This window comes from Globicephala melas, chromosome 12, assembly GCF_963455315.2.
Source record: "Globicephala melas chromosome 12, mGloMel1.2, whole genome shotgun sequence".
Lineage (NCBI taxonomy): Eukaryota > Metazoa > Chordata > Mammalia > Artiodactyla > Delphinidae > Globicephala > Globicephala melas.
The window spans coordinates 14,696,224-14,717,670 of NC_083325.1; the positions used below are offsets into that span (position 1 = coordinate 14,696,224).

Consider the following 21,447-nt stretch of genomic DNA (forward strand, 5'->3'; position numbering starts at 1 on the left):
CAGCCATGTGGGTAAGGAAATCCTGGCCCATCCAAAATCCCCATTAACCAGCAGTCCCCAAACTGTGTTCCATGGACCTCCCCACATGGTGTCCAGTGAGAGATTGGGGCATGAAATAAAGAATAAGTGCCCTGCATCAACAGATGAATGGGTAAACCAAATGTAACACACACATGCAACGGAACATTATTCAGCCATAAAAAAAGAATGCAGTTCTGATATACGCTTCAGCATGGATAGACCTCGAAAATCTTATGCTTAGTGAAATAAGCCAGACACAGAAGGACAAATATTGTATGATTCCACTTATATGAGGTACTAAGAATAGGCAAATTCATAGAGACGGAAAGTAGAATTGAGTTTACCAGGGGTGTATTGGGAGAGGCGGGAAAGGGGGAGTTATTGTTGAATGGGTACAGAGTTTTTGTTGGGGATGATGAAACAGTTTGGGGTATAGATAATGGTGATGTTTACACAACATTGTGACTATATTTAATGCCACAGAACTGTGTACTTAAAATGATTTAAATGATAAATATTATGTTATACATTTTACCACGATAAAAACATTTTTTTAAAGAGTAAGTAGTCAAACAACTTTGGGAGACACTGTGTCCTCAAATTTAAATGGAGGGGCAGTACAGGGGTAGGGGATTAAATTTTTTTTTAATAAAAAATTTTTTTAATTTAAAAAATTTTTAATTAAATATATTTTTTAAAAAGGGTTGTTATGTGGGATTATATGAAATCATGTGTGTAAAACTTTTGAAAATTGTAAAGCACTGTAGAATTTAAAGAATCTTTCACTCAATAAAAAATAAATTTAAAAAAATTTAAATGGGTTTTCCTTGTGCAGGACTTTTCAGAGCCTTTATGAAGGGGATATATTAGCTATGGTTCCCAGTGGAGAGGATCACTGAACACTTTGTTCTTAGAGAGCCTATACATCTTTTTTTTTTTTTTTTAATTTATTTTTGGCTGCGTTGGGTCTTCGTTGCTTTGCGCAGGCTTTCTCTAGTTGAGGCGAGCGGGGGGCTACTCTTTGTTGTAGTGCGCAGGCTTCTCTCACTGTGGTGCCTTCTCTTGCTGCGGAACACGGGCTCTAGGCGCACGGCTTCAGTAGTTGCAGCACGTGGGCTCAGTAGTTGTTGCGCACGGGCTTAGTTGCTCCGCGGCATGTGGGATCTTCCCGGACCAGGGATGGAACCCATGTCCCCTGCACTGGTAGATGGATTCTTAACCCCTGCCCCACCAGGGAAGTCCCCCTATTTAATCTTAGATCTGCCCCTGAAGTTACAACATTTGACTTCCTAGGCTGCCTCTCACACCTGAAGGAGACACTAAAATCTTTGTCAAACCCTTTGTCCTGATTTTTATTCAGAAAATAAAGCATAGCATAGCTATCCCAAAGCATACCCGAAGCTTGATTTTTTTGTTCTATTTTCTTCTCCAAAAATAGAAATTTATTTCCTGGGACTTGGAAGGGTTTTGAGTTCTTTATTAAAAAAAAAAAAAAAAGTGTGTGAGTTGCATGCATATGTGTGCCTGCAAGAGGAAAATTCTCTAGAAACTTCTGATTGTGGGGATGGAAATGAAGTCCCGGAGGAGGAACACATGTCGTCTGTGGGCCAGATGGCTTTGAATGTGGTTTGGGGTATGGGCTTGGCACGGGGCTAAGTTCAGGGCCCTGCTTGCCTCTTGGGGGAGGGGGCAGGCTCTGTCCTGTCCCCTCCTCCCCATGGTATTACCAGTCAGCTGCCCTTGGTTATAGGAGAGCCTGGGGAAAGGAATGTGCATCTCTCCAGGTCATGCATCTCTCCTCCCAGAGGCAAGACCCTGGATGCCTGCTCAGCTGAGTGTGGGTGAGCTGCCCGGCCAGCTGTCATATTTGCTTGTGACCTTTCCACTGGGCATCGTATTTTATAGTCTCCTGTTTTCAGGCTGGGATTTGGTGGTGACCTGGGGTTGGGTAGGGAGATGTTAAATTGAAGAAAAAAGACTGGATTCAAGCCCCAGCTGTGGGACAACTTCGGTGAGTCACAGCCCAGAAATGTAGTGTCAGAGAGTGAAGCCAGAGGGGAAAATATTTATAACTGCCGGAAACATGATGAACCTGTCAAAAATACATGAAATCAGCTAAATAAATTGGGAAGAAAAAGGCAAGGTCTTATTTGGTTTTCTGTGAGTGTAAACATTTTTAAAAATCATCAGGAAGGAGAAAAATAATTCCTCTATACACAACTGCCTTGTGTGAGTGATGTTTTGGGGAAATCAAGGGAAAGTGGCTACGTTCCCTTGAACTAAAGCGGAGTAAAGAGAAGGCATCAGCCATAGGCGGCGATTGAGAGAGAGATAATTAGATCAAAGCAGAGACAACCATGGGATGTAAGCCCCTCAAGAATCCTCGGAGATCTGGGGCAATGCTGGCTTCTCAATGAAGATGGGGCAGCGAAGCGATGTTCTGATTAATATATATGAACAGGAAAGACGAGTCCTTAGGATAGGAGGACATGTACCCAGGCCACTGCTGTTGGGTTAAGCAGGGCCTCTCTGCCTGTCCAGGTTCTGGGATTGAGAAATCTAGATTTCCCCTAGGGAACCAGGGGCCTGGGTGGATGCAATAGAGGAAAGTTAGATTAAACAGGAACTGTTTCCATTGCAGTGAACACGAGGGTCCAGAAAGAATCTTGTTTTGTGGGCAGCCAGAGGAAAGGGAATTGAGACATGATTAAGAAAGAAGGGCTGTTAACACCTGGGGATAGGATTCAGCCAGCATCCTTAGATGCCCAAACTGGGGGTCACTGAGTCTGGGGAGGCATTGGAGTCACTGGGGGAGGGGATGTGACCATCCGTGACAAGTCCTATAGGTAGCTAAGGAGACTGGACTTTGCCTGGAGGCGATGGGTCCAGGGCAGGAACTTCAGGAACCACCTCCATCAGCAGGAGGAAGGGGCGGCAGGGAATAGATCAGAAAGTGGGAGGCCAGCCAGGAGGTGGCCGCACAGCCCTATGGGCATAAGGAAGGCGACCTCCTCACATATCCTCAGTCTTATCATCCTGATGGTGCCCCAGGAGGCTGGTCTGAGGGTGTCCCCACCTACCACTTACCACAGGATAGCCCTGAGACCAAGACGGCCAAGAGAGCACATCTCTTCAATGGATTAATAGTGACTGCCTGAAGCACTGTCCTGAACTCGGGCAGCTTCAGGGACCAGGCAGAAAAAGAGCCACCATCGATTAGAGATGTCTGAGGAGGGGCACAAGGGTGGGGCAGCGTTCATGCATTCATTCATCCCCACACCTTCAATAAATGTTTATTCAGCACCTACTGCATGCCAGGTGCAGGTGCCATGAAGCTCTCCTCTTTGCAGGAGCACAGTTCTCAAAGGCTCAGCCACAGAAAGAGCAAAAAGCCCCAGGCCTGGGCTCTACTATGCTCTGGACTTTCTCCCTTTGAGCCTCTTGGAAGCCTTGGCAAAGGCCTGTGTCCGAGTCTCTCAGGGTCTTGAATAAATTAGCTGCTTGGTAGTTATTTGCGGAAGGAAGAAAATACATGCGTGACTTACCATATTTTTCATTTTTATCCATTCATTCGACAAAGAAACCAATATATACATTTTGCAAGGCCTTTTCAAGGATTTGGAGATGTATTTGACCTAATCTTTGCCCTCTAGGAATTCATAGCGCCATGTGGAGATTAGACACATGCCCGCATAGCCGTAAAACAAAGTCGTTATTTATAAATCCAAGTTCCTTGGAGTGCCTGGCTTTAGGGAGGCAGACGTAGCTTGTCTGGGGTCCAGGGGACCAGAGGGGACCCGTGAGAAGGTGAGGACCCTGGGGCAAAGGGCCAAGCCAGCCGCCCCCTCCTCTCCACCCCTTGCCTAGGCAGGGTCTCCTCCATGCCTTCCTGTCGTCCTGGAGCCTGGAAACGGAAAGCAGCTGTGCAGGTGGCAGAGAGACAGAGGGAGAATGGCAACACAAATCCGCTGAAGGAAACACGATGGAGATGTCTGAGTCTTGCTTTGAGAAGGCCAGGCTATCTGTCAGCCGGCCTGCTGGCAACAGTCCCTTTTAGCCCAGGAAGCAGCGTGGAAGGTGGGAGGCAAGTGCAACCCCTGCTCCAGGCCCCTAGCAGCCCTGCCCTGGCTGCCTTACTGTACAGCTCAGCCTATTTAGCGGTACCCAGGTCTCTGCCCTGTATCTCGGGCACACAGGAGCCCTGTCTGCACCTCAGCTCCCTACACGGTCCCTGCTCACGGCTCTGCTACCCAGTTCCCAGCCCCTGAGACCTGCCGGCTCCTGCCTCTCTCACTGGCTCGGAAGGAAGGGGAGATGGGTGGGAGGGATCAGGAAAAGGAATAGGACAGCACAGGACAAGGTGAGGTGGAGGGGGGCGGGGGAAGGAGGAGGTCCAGGACAGCGCAGTGGGCCATGGGGCCGGGAGGAAGGACAGTGTGGGGTGACAGAATCCACTGGGGCCCTGGCCACGCTGTGAGACCAAAAAGGGGCCCAGGGACATGTGGAAGGCCCTCCCCAGAATTCACACCTCTCTTCTGGCATTGTCCGAGGCCGGAACCGGGAAGCAGCGGGCAGCCCATGTGCACGGAGTTTTTGAAGAGTCTTGGAAGGCTCAGCCTTGAGCTGGGGAGATCTCCGACTCGCAGAGGCATTGTTTGTGGTTTTGTCCTTTGGAGAGCAGGAAGCAAGCACGCTGCAGGAACCAGGCATGCACCAGAGCTGCAGACACGTGTGTACACACGTGGCCTCCAACATGGACACCCTCCCTCTGTGGCTGGTGTCTGATGAGCCATCCCCGGCATGCGGAGCCAGGACCCAGAGCAAACAACGGAGCACAGAGGGGGTGTGTGCAAACAAATCTGTGACCACACCCTCGGCTGCCCAGGACGGGCGCTGTCAAGGCCCACGAGGGTGGCTCTTCATAACTTTTATTCTGCTGAGGGCCTTCTTGCGTGGCTGTTTACACAAACTGTTGAGAAGGCTGCCGATGAAATCTGAACCCATGTGAAATGGACTTCCCTTCCCTGGGAATGTACACAGTGGGTATCTGGGTGTGCATATGCACACGAGAAGGAGTGTGTGTGTGTACATGTGTGTGCACAAGAACACAAGCTGCTGTATTGGGAGAGGAGCCGAAAAAGGAAAGAAAAGCGTGGACTTTCAATCACTCATATACACACATACCTGTGTGCATACGTTCGTGCCGTCGTCTGACGGTATCACAATTAGCTTGTCTATTTGGATACGCACGCGCGCGCGCACACACACACACACACACACACACATATCCCTGTACATTTTTGGCACAGCCTGGAGCCCGTATCAGTGATTCTAAATCACTTGTCAGAGATCTCAGCCCACTTCAACCAGTAGCTCTCAACCTTGCCTGCACATTGGAATCACTTGGGGAGCTTTTAAAAATCCCAGATGCCCAGACCACACTCCAGACCAATAGAGCAGAATTTCTAGAGACGGAACTTTGGTATTAATACTTTATGTCAGTATTTTAAAATCTCCTCAGGTGATTCCAATGTCTTTCGAGGGCTGAATACTTCTCTGCATAGAAAGTCCTTCTTCCTTTCCTCTGCTCAGAAAACTTCTATTCATCCTTCATGACCCAACTCACATAGCTCCTTTCTAGGATAGCCCTTCAGGATACCTCCCCAGGGAGAGTTACCTTTTTCTTTCCCGAAACTTCCAACAACACCTTAGTCATCCAACTGTATCACAGTTATTTGCTTGCCTATCTGTCCGTCCCACCTTCTGTTCAGAACTCTGAGCTCTGTGAAGACACTGCATGGGATCCATCTCTCTATTCCTGATACCCAGCTTAGAGTCGGCTATGCAGCTGGTGATCAATAGATGCTTCAGAATGGAAGGGAAGTACGTAATGAAGGCCTTGAGCAGGAGAGGGGTGGGGAGTAGAGACCATTATTGTTTCTGGGTAGAAAGGCCACAGGTCTGCTCCCTTGTCAGCAGGATGGGGGTATCTCCCCAAACCGTTTGTAACAGGGTCCTCTTATGTCAACAAGTTTGATGCAGGTTGGTCCACATTTCCTGCTTCCCTAGGAAATGCCACCAGTGTTACTCAGAGGCTCAGAGGGACACCAGAGTGAGTCTGTCATCTGTGCCTAGAGGCCTGGGGTGACTGTGACCACCTCCCCCCGCAACTCCAAGCCCACTCTACCTGGCCTGTTTCCAGGGCACTGTTGCTCTGAGGAGCTCCACGAGCAGCCTGTGGCCCCTGCTTCTGCCCAGATCCAGCCCAGGAGCCCGGGAGTAGACAAGAGAGGGTGACACTGGGCGGAACCATGGGACAGGTGTGTATTCTGCAAGGGCACAGCCTCCTTCCCTCATCACCTCCCCTCTCCTGGGGCAGCCCTGCCCCTCCTACACAGCCCTCTGGCCTGACAGTCCTTTCCTTGTCCTCTTATTAACCCTCCCCCATCCCCACTGAACCATTATTGCCCCATCTTAGGCCAAGGCCACACAAAGACTTCGGGCACGAGCTGGCCTATGGGGCTGGAGAGGCACTAAGAGCACAGGCAGTGGAGTGAGGCCGCCCTGATGTGAGAACTGTTTCTGTCACTGCCTGGCCCTGTCTCCTCCCCGCCTCAGGTTCCTCATCTGTACAATGGGATTAAAACTTCAGTCCCCACCTTATAAACTCACAGTCTGGAGTGAACGAGGCACGTTCCTGACCTGGCCTCCTGGTCACTAGTCCAGGCCGAGGCCATGGCGAGGGCCCCACCCCCTTACACACATACAGCTCACTTCCCGAAGGGCTCTCAACCTCTCCCTCCTCCCACAGCCCTCTCCAACTGACCGGCCAAAGTCCTGGTCACCCACGGAGTCCATCAACACAAGCAAGTGTTTTCGTTACATGTTGGGGCTTTTACTTCAATTTGAAGCAGATGGTTGAGCACAGATGTGAACAGCTTTGGCCTTGTGCACAAGGAAGGAACAGGCCTTGACTTTGAACATGCCCGCCTCCCCACATACTGGCCCATTCCCCTGGTCCCTTCCTCCCCTCCGCCCCCCTGCACAGCCATCACAGCCCGCCGGCCCCCAGGCAGGGTGCCATCTTGTGTGCCCAGTCAGGAGGGCGGGGCCCTGGCAAGGAGTGGCTGGCTGGACCGGCTGGGGGTCACCTTGGGGCAAGTCCCTGGGGTGAGGTACGGGTGGTCAGTATTGCCCCCCACCCTCCCATTCACTTCTCACGATGCTTAGGGCCCAAGAAGGAGCCTGCGCCCAGGGAACATGGGAAAATCAGGGTCAGAGGCCTGGGCAGCCAGTGGGAAGGAGAGGGGGGCCGGGATCTCAGACCTCACTCCCCACAGGTGCCCCCAGCCTCCCTGTCACAGCCTCCCTATCACCGATAAGCCAGAAGGCTTATCTGCGTCCAGCCAGCTCGGGGCCCAGCTGTAGAAAGGGAGTTCCGGGTCAGAGGGTCAAGCGCTTCCAACAGTCACCAAACGTCCATCCTTTCCACGAGTTCCTAGTGGAACTGCTGACTCTTCTTTGGCGTGAGATGGGACCCGGGCAACAGGAGGAGTAAACATCACAGAGCAACAGTGTGGCTTTTCACTATGGGGTCTTCTCACCCCATTTTGTTCAGTGTCTCTGTCGAATCTTTGGCAATGAATTTCTGCAGCCAGACGGTGGGCCTCAGGCCTGGGCAAGGGGAAGGCTTTGCTCTCCCCGTCCCACCAGGCAGAGAGCAAAGTGCAAAGTCACTGTGGAGTGGTTGCGGGGTGGGGCGGGGGGAGAGGGCGAGAGGAGGCAGGCAAGCTTCTGTCCTGAGAGGTGGTGGTCTGAGCATCCGGTGGCAACTTAGAGAGGACGACAAGGCTGGACTTGGCGAGCTCACCTTCTCCTCAAGCTTGACTGGAAAGAGGGCCCACAGCAGCGTCCTTGGACGAGCCCATGGCCGGTCACTCCTGACAGAAACAACCAATGGGAGGAGAGGGAGAAATTAGGAGGTTGGGATTAACATATACACACTACTGTATCTAAAACAGACAATCAACAAGGACCTACCGTAGAGCACCGGGAACTCTACTCAATACTCTGTCATAACCTATGTGGGAAAATAATCTGAAAAAGAATAGATATCTGTATATATCTATATATAAAACTGAATCACTTTGCTGTACACCTGAAACTAACACAACATTATAAATCAAATATACTCCAATATAAAAAAATAAACTAAAGAAATAAAGAAACAGCAGCTAAGACCCGGCACAGCCAAATAAATAAATAAATAAATGTTTTTTAAAAATAAAGAAACAAACAAAAAATAAAATAAATAAGCTAAAAGGATATATTGTATAGCACAGACATTACAGCCAATATTTTATACTAACTTTAAATGGAATATAATCTATAAAAATTTTGAACCCCTATATTATATACCTGAAACTAATATAATATTGTAAACCAACTATACGTCAATAAACAAGCAAACAAACAAAAAGAAGGGCTTCCCCGGTGGCGCAGTGGTTACGGATCCGCCTGCCAACGCAGAGGACACGGGTTCAAGCCCTGGTCCCGGAAGATCCCACATGCCGCGGAGCAACTAAGCCCGTGCGCCACAACTACTGAAGCCCACAAGCCTAGAGCCCACGAGCCACAGCTACTGAAGCCCATGAGCCCGTGCTCCGCAACAAGAGAAGCCACCACAATGAGAATCCACAAGAGAAACCACCGCAATGAGAAGCCCGCGCACCGCAAGGAAGAGTAGCTCCCGCCCGCCACAACTAGAGAAAGCCCGTGCGCAGCAACAAAGACCCAACGCAGCCAAAAATAAAAATTAAATAAATAAAAATTTTTAAAGAGCCAAAAAACAAACAAACGAAAACCAACCAATGGTCAGAAGTAGCCCCTACTGGTCCTGACTCCACAAGGCCGACCTGTACCAGGTGCCGGCGCCCATGGTACCTCCTCTTACTCGATCCTCGCGGCTGCCCGGGGAGGGGCTCGGGAGGGACTCGTATGGCCCAGGCAGGGACTGAATCTTGAAAGGTTCGGTAAGGGATGGAGCCAGGATCTGGACCCAGGACCGGCTGCTGCCAGAGCCCACGTCGTCCCCTTACTCCCCACCCCTACCTTGCTGCATTTCAGAGCCACTGCTGATTTTGCTGGTTTGGGGGATGGGCGGGGTTGTAGAGGAAGCTCAGGGACCCCTGATCCTGATACCACAGTCCGCCAGGTCACACCTCTGAGGGATATCAGAGTCAGCCCTGTCCCCCCACGGGAATGGCATCCTTACCTCCTTCTCCCTACACCAGGGGTCCCCAACCCCCGGGACCCCTGTACCGGTCTGCGGCCTGTTAGGAACCGGGCTGCGCAGCAGGAGGTGAGCGGTGGCCGAGCCAGCAAAGCTTCGTCTGCCGCTGCCCATCGCTCCCATCACCGCCTGAACCCTCCCCTCCCCCATGGTCCGTGGAAAATCTGTCTTCCACGAAACCGGGCCCTGCTGCCAAAAAGGTTGGGGACCGCTGCCCTACACCCTTCAGACAAGACACTACACCGGCAGCCAAGAGGCTGACTCTAGGTGCAGCCCATCCCCCCGCCAGCTGGGCCTCAGTGGTCTCATCTATAAAATGACAGTGTCTTCATCTATAAGAGGACAGTGTCCTCAGCTGTAGTAGAAATGAAGTCTGACCTGGGAATTCGAACCCAGAAAACAGATGAACACGGTTCTAGTCTATTTGGATCGGGAGAGTACAGGGGACACAGAGAGAGGGGAGCCCAGAGTCTACAGTATTCCTTCCAACGTGGAGCCTGGGGTGGCTGTGAGAACCCAGGTGCTCTGGGGCAAATTGGGAAACCCCTAGGTTAGACCTTTCAGTTCCTTGCAGTCCTGACCTTCGGAAACTTCACACTGGCAGCTGAACTTGGTGTTGCTCATGAGAAAACTGACCAGAGGCATGATTTTGCTACAGGAAGGGACAGGAGATGCGAAAAGGTCCTGGGGCTGCCGGGCTTTAGCTTTGGGGGAGGTCAGAGCTGGTGGGGAGGCTCTTCAGGGGCTCCCAGTCCACCCAGAAGACGCAGGAGAATAACAGCCATCCGCTAACTGGGCACAGCACAGCCCTAATACCGCAGTTCCAAATCCTTCTCTCCCGTTTCCTGCAACAACCCTGAACAAACAGCTAAGCACTTATTTTTGCAGCAAAACATCTGTCAGGCACCTCTGACATGCCAGGGCACTTCTCACGTCCCCAGCTCAGAGGTAAGTGCTACGAGTTGGCAGCACCACGATTCGAATCCAGATCGGCCGTGTTTATTCTACCACAAGGAGCCTGCTCCTGCTGAAAGGGAGGCTCGGGGAGCCGGGCTGCAGCCAAACCACGAGGCTGGAGGGGCTGCTAACCACAGGCCCTAGTGAGCCTCAGGCCTGGGTGGCGCTGGGCAGGCAGCCAAGGTGCGAGGCCCGGGCAAGGCTGGAAGTGGGGTCCAGGGAGGGCGAGGGAGCCCAGCCAGGAGGAGGGAGTGTCCTCCAGCTAACAGAGGCTAAGAAGGGGAAAAGGAAAAGTGAGAGGAGGTAGCATCTTGATGTGGTGAATCCAGGCTCACATTCTCCGAGCCCATGGTGCGTGGCTGGCCCCAGCAGGAATCTGCTTTTTGTTACCGAGTCTGAGGAGGATTAAGAAGCGGAAAGGAAACCCGTGGGGATGGCACTGGGTCTGTGGTCCACGGGGTGATTTACAGCCGCGTCATCCCGGCGCTGGCTGCCTGGGCGGGCCCTGCGGAGGACTGGCCCGGAGTTCCTCCCTTGTTCAGTCTGCCTGCGGTCAGGGAAGGCACGGAAGGCTGGGGCAGCTGAAGCCATCCCACTGGCTGCCCTGTAAAGGCGGCCGCCTGGCCGGGCCCAGCCCCAAGCCCTCCGTCGGCTCTCAGACTCCACTGAAGCCATGGCTACCACCCAAGAGCAAGGGAGACAGGGGTTTCTCTCGCCAAGGCCCGACCTGCAATTCTCAACCCCACCCTTTCCCTAACGTCTACACTGGACCTGCGTTCCCACCACCCACCTTGGTCCAGGAATGCCAGCACATGCATCATCCGTCCAAGGAAGCCTTATGTCAACTGGAGCGTGGTGGGAAGAACACTGGGAGGCCTTAGGTGCCACGACCTTTTTTTGCAATTAACCAACTGTGTGACCTTGGGGAACTGACTCTCCCTCTCTGTGCTTTAATTCCTTCACCTGTACGGCAAGTGCACGTACGTGGATTAGCACTCCCCAAAGGGTGCTCTTCAGGATACTAGCCAGGTGAGGTATATCCCATGAGTTTGGGAAACATCACAGACCTTGGCCCGACTTTGGAAAGTCACCGTGTATATGAACATATTAAAGTCTCTGAAAAGTCCTACAGTAAAGAAATTCGTGTGGCTTTACTTACCCAGTGTTTCCCCAACCCATTTGATTGTGTGACTGCTACCGCATTGTGAGGAGTAGAAACTCCCTCTACTCTTCCCGTTATTTAAGGCTGCACAAGGGCATTTCAGAGGGGCTGGGGGAAAGTCTCAGGAAAGCTTGTTGAACTACGGTAGGGGCAAGCTATGGCCCTTCCCTCCAGGTACCTGCCAACATCACTCAGCCACCTCCAGGCTCTGCTTCTTTCTTGCCTGTCTGCCCATTGGCCCAATCTCTCAGCATCCCAACCCCGAAGACCCAGTGAAGGCAGTCAGTTGGTCCAGCCTCGGTCAGATTCCTTCCCCTAGACCAATCTGGTGTGGCTGAGAGACAGGAGACAAACCTACCTATGCCATCCCTTCAGAAGAGGTGGGGTATGTGTGTGTGTGTGCGTGCGCGCGCGTGTACGTAAGTGTAGGTGTGGATGTGTGTGCACGCACACATGCAAGCATAACTGCAAATACAGGGGAGAGGGCTGGACACACTCCCCACTGTGACAACCACACCACAGACCCCCTTCTCATGTAACTCCTGGCAACATCCTGCTTGGGTCCATGTGAGAAGCACAGCTTGAAAGGGCCTCTTGCGTCCCCTCTGGCTCTGGCCTTCTGTGGGTGGTGTTCCCACTGCGGCCAAGCCTCTGATTATGGCTGGGTAAGGCTCTCACCGTCCTGAGGAGCCCCCTGCAGCGTGACCCCTCCACACAAAAGATGCCCTTTAAACACAGGTCTTGCTGCTCACTAATACAAACTTTAAAAATGACTAGACAAGATGCCTCCCAGGTCCCTTTCAGCAGGTCTGACGTGCTGAGTCCGACTGAAGTGATTTGGTCAGGGTGACAAAGTGTCTGGGTTTATCACATTCAGAAATCATCTTTTTTTCTTTTTTGGCCACAGTATGGCATTCAGGATCTTAGTTCCCCAACCAGGGATCAAACCGTGCCCTCGGCAGTGAAAGTGCAGAGTCCTAACCACTGGACCGCCAGGGAATTCCCAGAAATCATCTTTTTATCTGCTCACTCATTTGTGGTCAGAATGTCAGCTCCACAATGGCAGGGACATGGTCGTTTTGTTCGCTGCTATAGCCCCAGAGCCTAGAACAGTCTGGACACACAGTAGCATCTCAATAAATATTTGTTATTTGTTGGACGTGTGAATATTTCCAGTTACCAGGCATTTTATTTACTGTAGCATTTAAGTACCACCAGATACGTTTCCTATTTCAAATGTAACACTGAGCATTTTTGTAACTGTGCCTATGTTTTAGGGGAACTTTTGGTAATTGTTGTGAACCCAGGAACAATGTTGTATCTGTCTGGTTTTGTTCACTTCCAGTTTTTAAATTTCTAATTATACCTCCTCTGCTTACTAAGTTTGTCCCTGGCTTTAAGTGGATTGGTTTCCTCTCCTCGTCACTTCTATGTGCTTCAGGGTAATTTTATCACTTGAGGGCATTTTTAAAAAAACGATTATTTCTGCCTATAAGTTATTTTACCTTTTAAGTTCATTTTCAGTCACTTCACCTATTTAACCTTTTTGTTTGTTTGTTTGTTTTTTGTTTTTCTGCGGGACGCGGGCCTCTCACTGTTGTGGCCTCTCCCGTTGCGGAGCACAGGCTCCGGACGCGCAGGCTCAGCGGCCATGGCTCACGGGCCCAGCCGCTCCGCGGCATGTGGGATCTTCCCGGACCGGGGCACGAACCCGTGTCCCCTGCATCGGCAGGCGGACTCTCAACCACTGCGCCACCAGGGAAGCCCTATTTAACCATTTTTGACTGTTTTCAAATCATACATCTTTCTGTTTTTAAGCAATTTGTATAGAGCCTTCTATGTGTAGAAAAAGACGTCAAATGGGATTGAAATCCTGAGTTTTTTGCTTTTTATGGTTTGTCCTAAAAGGAGCAGTCAGATTGCAATGTTACTTTAAAACTAAAATATGAAAGACAAGCAGGGAGGGCATGGGAGAAGTATTCTTCAAGCCCCACACTATCAGGCATTATTTTACCTTTCACTTTTACGTACACCAATATATGGGCTAGAAAGGGTTTGGTTCTAAATGCTGACCACTAGGGTTCATCTTGGCCCCAAAGTCAGCGGGACTCTGGGGCCCTGGGCAGGCTGGTTGATCTCTCAAAGCCTCAGTTTACTCATCTTTAAAATGAGCACAGGGGAGGGATAAACTGTGAGATCGGGATTGACATATACACCTATTATATATAAAATAGGTAACTAATAAGGACCTACTGTACAGCACAGGAAACTCTACTCAGTCCTCTGTAATGACCTATATGGGAAAAGAATCGGAAAAAAAGTGGATATATGTATATGTATAACTGATTCACTTTTCTGTACACCTGAAACTAACACAACACTGCAAATCAACTATACTCCAGTAAAAATTAAAAAGATAAAATGAGCACAGTAATAGTATCCACTTTCTAGCTCAGTTGCAAAGAATCAATGGGACGAGAGAGCCACACTCCCAGCAGGGCCTGGCACACAGTGTAAGCACCAGCTCCCATTCCTGCAAAGAGCTGGGTCCTTGGTGTGATTCACTGGTGTTTGAAAACATAAAATGGCATCACAGGCTGAAAGGTCTCAAAAGAAGTAACCAGAAATAGTCATATGGAACCAACTGTCATCTCGGCCAATTTGCTTTAGACGAATTCTTTTTTAAAAATAAGCACAACTTTTAAATTACTTAAGTCACATCCATGACGAATGAATAACCAAAGTGTGGTATATTCATACAATGGAATATTATTCAGCCATAAAAAGGAATGAAGTACTGACATATGACAGAACTTGGATGAACCTTGAAAACAGTACGCTAGGTGAAAGGAGCCAGGCACAAAAGCCCACGTATTACAGGATTCCATTCCCATGAAATGTCCAGAACAGGGAAACCCATAGATTAGTGGTTGCCTAGGGCTGGGAGGGAGGAGATTGCTAAAGCATATGGGGTTTCTTCGGGGGCTGATGAAAATGCTCTAAAATTGACTGTGGTGATGGCCACATTTTAGTGAAAAAAACTAAAAAATCATTGAATTGTACATTTTAAATGGGTAAACTATAATCTCAATAAAAATGTTAAAGATTTTGGGACTTCCCTGGTGGCACAGTGGTTAAGAATCCGCCTGCCAATGCAGGGGACACGGGTTCAATCCCTGGTCCGGGAAGATCCCACACGCGGCGGAGCAACTAAGCCCGTGCACCACAACTGCTGAGCCTGTGTGCCACAACTGCTGAAGCCCACGCACCTAGATCCCGTGCTCCACAACAAGAGAAGCCATCGCAACGAGAAGCCCGCGCACCGCAATGAAGAGTCGTCCCCGCTCGCCACAACTAGAGAAAGCCCGCGCACAGCAACGAAGACCCAACGCAGCCAAAAATAAATAAATTAATTTATAATTTAAAAAACTGTTAAAATTTTTGTAAACGCCTAAGTAGTATATGTTAATTATAGAAAAGTTAGAAAACACAGAAGAGTGAACAGAAGAAAACCATTTAAATCACCTCCATCTCCCCACCGAGAGAAACCATGATAGTGCTGGGTGATTGCTGTTCCACATACTTTTCCTTTTTTTTTTCCTAGTTGATACACAATGCTGTGTTGGTTTCAAGTGCACAGCAAAGTGATTCCGTTATATATATATATATATATATATATATATATATATATACACACACACACACACATATATGTACATATATATATATATTTTTTTAGATTCTTTTCGATTATAGGTTATTACAAGACATTGACTATAGTTCCCTGTGCTATACAGTAGGTCCTCACTGTTTATCTCTTTTATATGTAGTAGTGCGTATTTGTTAATTCCAAACTCCTAATTTATCCCTTCCCACCCTTTTCCCCTTCGGTAACCATGAGTTCGTTTTCTATGCCTTTGAGTCTGTTTTTGTTGTGTAAATAAATTCGCTTGTATCATTTTTAAGATTCTACCGATAAGTGATATCATATGGTATTTGTCTTTCTCTGTCTGACTTGCTTCACTTACTATGATCATCTCTAGGCCCATCCATCCACATACTTTTCCTATGCGTAGGCAGACCTATGTTGGATTTCATGGAGTGAAATCAGCTTGTGCAAACTGCACGGCAAGCTGGTGTTTGTGTTTTCTCCAACACTCCAGCCCATACATCTTTGCATCTGGCAGATCTGCTTCCACCTCTCCAAGGGCCAGGCTCTGCTGAGGTTATTCTGGGCACGAGCATAGGCCTGGGCTTCTGGCCTCCAAACTTCCCAGGGAACTGGAAGCAGGTATGGACCAGCCCACCCCCAGCGCCTCCCGCCTCGCCTGGCCTGGGCGCCACGGGTGACAGGCAGGAAATTTATGAGCAGTTGGAGCTGGCGGCCCTTTGCTAAGGGCAGGAACACGGTGTGAATCAACGACCACACTGTGTCCAGGCTGGGAGGGCTCTCCAGGTGCCAGGATCTAAGAGCTGCAAAGTTATAGCCAGAGCCCCTTGTGAGCCAGGAGAATCCGCCTGGGGACCATGAACTGGGGGAAAACTTCATTCAGTCATCAAAGATTTATTGAGTTCCTCCTGTCAGCTCTGTGACAGGCGTCAGGGTTGGAGGCCCTGCCCTGCAGCAGCTTACAGTCTAACCCCAGGGCAGAGCAGAAACCACCAAAATGCTATCCTGGTAGATGCTGTCGAGTCACCTCTTCCCCCTACCCCCCGCTGTGTCCCTCCAGGCCACTCATCAGAGAAGTGAATATGATTGCCAGGAGCTCCCGGCTACGGGGTGCAGATAGCTTCCTGTGATGCTAGGAGGACGTCCTGCCCTGCCGGTCCAGGTCAGGAGCAACAGTGGGTCCAGCAGTCTAAACCGCTCGCTGACTGGGGCCAACATTTATGTTCAAACCTCAGGGTCAGTCAAGGACATACAGAAGAACTTTCCTAGCTGTAGGAAACAACCACTGAGTAACACTGGGGACCCCTCCTGTGCTAAGATGCTGGAGCTGAAGCTGGGACCCAGGCACCCGGGCCAGCACTAAGAGAGCACCGTCCAGTCCCGGGCGTCCCCTCTGTTCCAGTACAGCCTTGCGCGGAGTACTTCCACCCACGGGAACGGAGGCTCCAGGAGGGCAGGGTTCTGCTGGCTGTGTCCCTGCTGTGTCCCCAGTCCAGGACAATGAGGCCTCCAGTCCAGCTGCCTGCCCCGAAACCCACCTCACTGCAGTCTGGGGAAATGTGTTTCCCCTCTGAAGCCTCCAAGCACTTCATACCGACTCCTCCTACACCCCTCTGTGCTCGAGTTATGGCTGCTGCAGCTGCCATCGCCCACTTGCTCCCCCCACACGGCTCCACCACGGGCTCCTGAGACAGGGGGCCAGGTCATCCTCCCAGGCCTGGGGACAGTAGTCCGTGAATCGGCTGAGGGCGGCCTCGTCCGGAGCCCAACACACTCCTTTGCATGTGCGGTTGTACAGTCCTTGGGAGGTGCTGTCGCTGCTTCCATTTTGCAGATGGGGAAATGGAGGCCCTCGGTCACACGCTAGGATGCAGCAGAGCAAGGCAGACCCCTCAGTCCCTAGAGGATTCAGCTTCTTCACTGGCAATCGGGACTAGAAAGTCCTCAAGCCACCCCCCCAGCTGCCACCTCTCTTGGTGCTAAGAAAGCCTCAGCCTTCATCCCCTGGGGCCTAAGGGAAGGTGGGAGGCCCGGCGCTTGCAGAGCCGGGCCAGAGCTCAGAGGGAGAACCCACGCCTGCAGGGGACGGGCAGGGAGACCCCAGGGGCCGCCGGGCCGACCCTTCTCGGGCTGCAGGCTGACCATCTCTGCTTCTCTCTCCGTGCTCCCGCCGCGTCTCTCTGTGCCAGCTCTCTCTTGGCCTCCCCTCTACTTCTCTCTCCACGTCTGTCAGCCTATCTGCCTTTCTTGGTCCCCACCTCACCCCACCCACAGCACAGGGCACGGCAAGGGCCGAGCTGGCCTGGGTGAGGCCTGAGGCCCAGCTGCTGCAGCTTCCCATCTGCTCCCTGTCCTGTGAGGTTGTCCAGCCAATTCCACTTCGCTGCACGCTGCCCTTCCAGATCCCAGAAGCTCAAGGAGCTCCTGCCCTTGCCCCATAGCCAGAGAAGGCACCCGGGCTGGAGGGCAGCAGATAGCTGGGCAGACACGTGGCCCAGCCAGGTGAGGAAGGCCCTGCTCCCTGGAAGCGTCCCTAGGGCCCCGACTCATGACCCTCACACACGCCCCCACCCCCCGCCAACACTACACATATACACACACCCCCAACCACAGTGTCGGGGGTCCCCGGGGGCCCCATCATGCTTCAGCATATCTCCGTGCCTCCCCTCTCCCCAATCCTTTTTTTTATTTAATTTATTTTGGCTGCATCAGGTCTTGGTTGTGTCACACAGGATCTTCGCTGCAGCACGCGGGATCTTTAGTGCTGGCCCGTGGGATCTAGTTCCCTGACCAGGGATCGAACCTAGGCCCCGCATTGGGAGCGCGGAGCCTTAGCCACTGGACCACCAGGGAAGTCCCTCCCCTCCCCTCCCCAATCCTTATAGCAAAGCGACAGCAGGAGGGAGGGGGCATCAACCAGACAAGCCAATTCATGCTAAAGTGCCGGCCCACAAGCCTTTGCAAAGCCCACAGCATGTCTTCAGGAGACCCCCAGTCAGAGTCTAGCTGTGGATAGTTCAGGATCAGTGGAGGCGATAATGGGGTGGCTGGGAGAGGCCACCAGGCCCCTGGACAAATGATTTCTGAAAAAACAGTGTGCAAACCCCCCCTCTGGCCCCTCCCATCGTCCCTAAGCCCCTCATAGCCAGACTCTGGAGATACCGTGGGATGCAGGAAAGGGTAGGACATCTCTGATCAGGGCTCTTCACTCACCACCACCCTGACCGTCAGTGACACCACAACAGTACTGGGAAGAGAAACGGATCTTTCACCCACACACACACTTAAGTGCACGTACATACGCTCCCTGACGCACAAGCACCCTCACGGACGCAGTGCAGCGGAGTGGCTAAAGGTGCCGGCTGTGGCATCACACAGCCTCTGTTTGAATCCTGACTTCCCCATTCCACCAGCCGTGGGACCTGGAGCACTGACGTCACCTCTCTGTGCCTCGGTTTCTCCACCTATAAAATGGCAATAATAGTAGTCTACTGTCTGAGGCTGAAGAGAGGATCAAAGGTCACAAAGGCTGCGAAGCCAAGCACTCAGGGTGAGGCAGCCACATGTCAGTACACACACGTGTGTATGTATGTGTGGGGGGGGTCTCCCCCCATTTGCATGTCAGCTCCTCAAGGCAGGAACTGTGTCTCCCCATCAGGTGGCCAGGGCCCCACTGGGGACACGGCAGAGAGGAGCTAGCTGCCCATGAGATAGTGTGGAAGGCAGCTAGAAACACCTCACTTGCTTGGGCTTTCACGCTTCCATTCATTCGGCAAGCACGTACTGAGTGTTCAGACTGTGCCCGGCTCCATTCGGAGCACGGGGGGCCCCCCCACCGTGAGCAAAACAGACAAGGACCCCGACCCGCCCAGCGCTGCCCCCGCAGGAGAACAAGCCCCTGAGCAGGAGTGACTTTCCCTAGAGAAAGGAAGCCGTGTGTTTTCTGTGCCCAAACAGCTTGGACAGGTCCCAGTTCCCAATAATTGATGCACTTCCCTGCATTCTCCGTCAGACGCTACTGGATGAACTTCAGCTTCCCCTTGACAACTCAAGGTCAAGCCTGGGAACGTCAGTCTACAGAGGACTCCCCAGGTCCTTGAGGCTCCCGGGGCCCCTCACCCCGACACTAAATGGCTCCAATCCCTTGGCTTTTCTGAGCCCCTGGTGTTGCCCTCTTTGTTCTCTGTTTCCTCCCACGCCATCAGGCCACTGGCTGTGATTCTGGGGGCTGTCACTGCACCTGCTCCAGGAGCTGGTCTCCTGGTTGTTTCTGCTCAGCTGCTCTGACCCAAGCCTCCAGGGAGGCAGGCTTGTAAGAACTGTGCACAGAGCTAAGCACAGTGGGCTGCGAACAAGGTCCTGCAGGGCTCTCCTGTGAGCTTTCCTGCCCGGGCTTTGTGTCGTTCAGCCTGAGTTCCAAAGGGTGGGGCCTTTGTTTTGTTCTCCAGAGTGACCCAGCACCTAAAACAATGCCTGGCACATAGTAAACACTCAAAACTGTTTATTCTCAAATAAACGTACAGCGTCCTTCGAGCTTAATTCATCTTTTTCTGCTTCTGTTGAATAAACGAACCACCACTGCGTATAAACGTGGAGGGGGTGGGTGGGTGCCAAAGTGGATCCTGACCCCTGGGGGAGAGGGGAAGCTCTGAAACCCTTGAAGACCTCCGGGCACCTCCCCAGTGCCAGACACTCAGTCCACCATGTGGGAGGCCCTCCGTCTGATCCTGGCAGACAGTGCCTACAGATGCCCCAACAAACCTGTGCACATACACACACACACACACACACACACACGCAGCAGAAGGACGGACTCGGTGTCTGCTGCCTGGCAACAGAGTCAAGTCCACCCAGTCTAAGTCCCTGGGTGGGGAGGGGACACTCAAGGTCCCTCTTCCCACCTTCCGGATGGACAGCAGTGTCCTCCAGGAGCCCCAGTGACTGCGTAGTGCAGCCAGTTGACGTAGCCCTTTCATGGCCATCATTTCCTTGAACCCTCCTCACCCATGGACATTTCTATCCACGTCTCATGAGGAAAGCGAAGCTTGGAGAAGGCAAGTGCTCGAGCTGACAGAGCTCATGAGTGGCTGTGCTGAGACAGACCCGCGTCACTGCTAGACCCCCTCACCTTGGGAGAACAGAGGGCAGTGATGGTCTAGATTCAGAAGCGCTTGTTTCACGGGGCTGGATGAGCCTAGGTCCTGCCCGGCCCCACCCAGCTGTGTGGCACTGAGTGACTTCACCCCCCGGGTCCCAGCCTCCTCGTCTAGCTCCCATGGTTAGTGACGTGGATCTCAGGAGGTCACTGCAAAACTCAGGAGGATAAGAGGCATGAGAAGGCTCTGCAAACTGAAAAGCACTGTGCAGAGGAACCAGGTCACCAGTGGCCTAGTCACCTAGGTTCCCTGAACCTCAGTGCTGTCAACTGAAAACAGGGCTACTGGCCCTCACTTTGCGGGGCTGGGGGGAGGAGTAGGCAAACTCGCAGAGATGGGGTTCTGACACTGTGGTTGAGGTTATGATGACATCCGTCAGCCCCATTGGGAAGAAAACCACTCTGTCAAAAATCAGGGTCAACTTTCCAGGGATGAGCCACGTGGCCGTTTACCCTACTGTCCTCCCAGATGAGAGGCCCCAATGTCCTCCTCAGTTTCAGGGAGAGCACCCCTTCTTCCAGGGCAGGTAGGGGATGGCTGGACAGGACTGACTGAACTGGTGAGGAGAAACGCTCTTCCCAGCAAGGCCCTGCCCTGCCTTGGATGTAGCGTGTGGATGAAGTACTCAGTGCTGTGGCAGCCACTGTGCAGTCATGAGGTAAAGACCAAGAAAGAAGCCCGAAGCCTTAGCATCACCAGAGCCTTGGAGCCAGGGAACAGTCTCCTCACTTCACCTTTCCTAACTGTGAGAAACAGGAGCCCTGTTAGTTTAAGCTGCTGCTAGAGGCGTTTCTGTGATCTGAAATGCAAAGCTTTCTGCACTGATTCAAGGCAACAAGAGCCCAAACTCCCCAAACAGGAGCCTGGGGGAGCCCAGGGGCACTTCCCTGTCTGTGTCCTAAAGCCCCTAGTTCACGCTTCCCTAGAGTCTTTGCCTTCAGCTCAGGAATATTCAGCCCCAGAGTGTGTGGATTTTCGTGGAAGGAACGCTGTGCATTACTTGGCAGCCTCCTCTGTGCCAGGAGCTGGGACACAAAGATGAAAGGGCTGACAGTCTAGCTAGAGAGGTGTCCTAAACACACATTGTGTGACAGAAGGTAATGTAGTACAGAGTTTTAATATCACATAATTTATCAGGTAACATATCACCTAAAAATACAATAAAATGAGCCCTCAAATATCACATAAT

At 51.7% G+C, this 21,447-nt stretch overlaps 1 protein-coding gene across 1 annotated transcript in view; it reads right to left on the reverse strand.

Annotated features, from left to right (window-relative positions):
* Positions 1-6,905: 6,905 nt before the first annotated feature.
* Positions 6,906-21,447, reverse strand: part of ATOH8 (atonal bHLH transcription factor 8) — a 34,306-nt gene continuing 19,764 nt past the window's right edge. Inside the window, exon 3 of the mRNA XM_030837484.2 lies at positions 6,906-7,961. Within this exon, the coding sequence (XP_030693344.1) occupies positions 7,956-7,961 (6 nt within the window). The 3' untranslated portion in view covers positions 6,906-7,955. The remainder of the gene's footprint in view (positions 7,962-21,447) is intronic.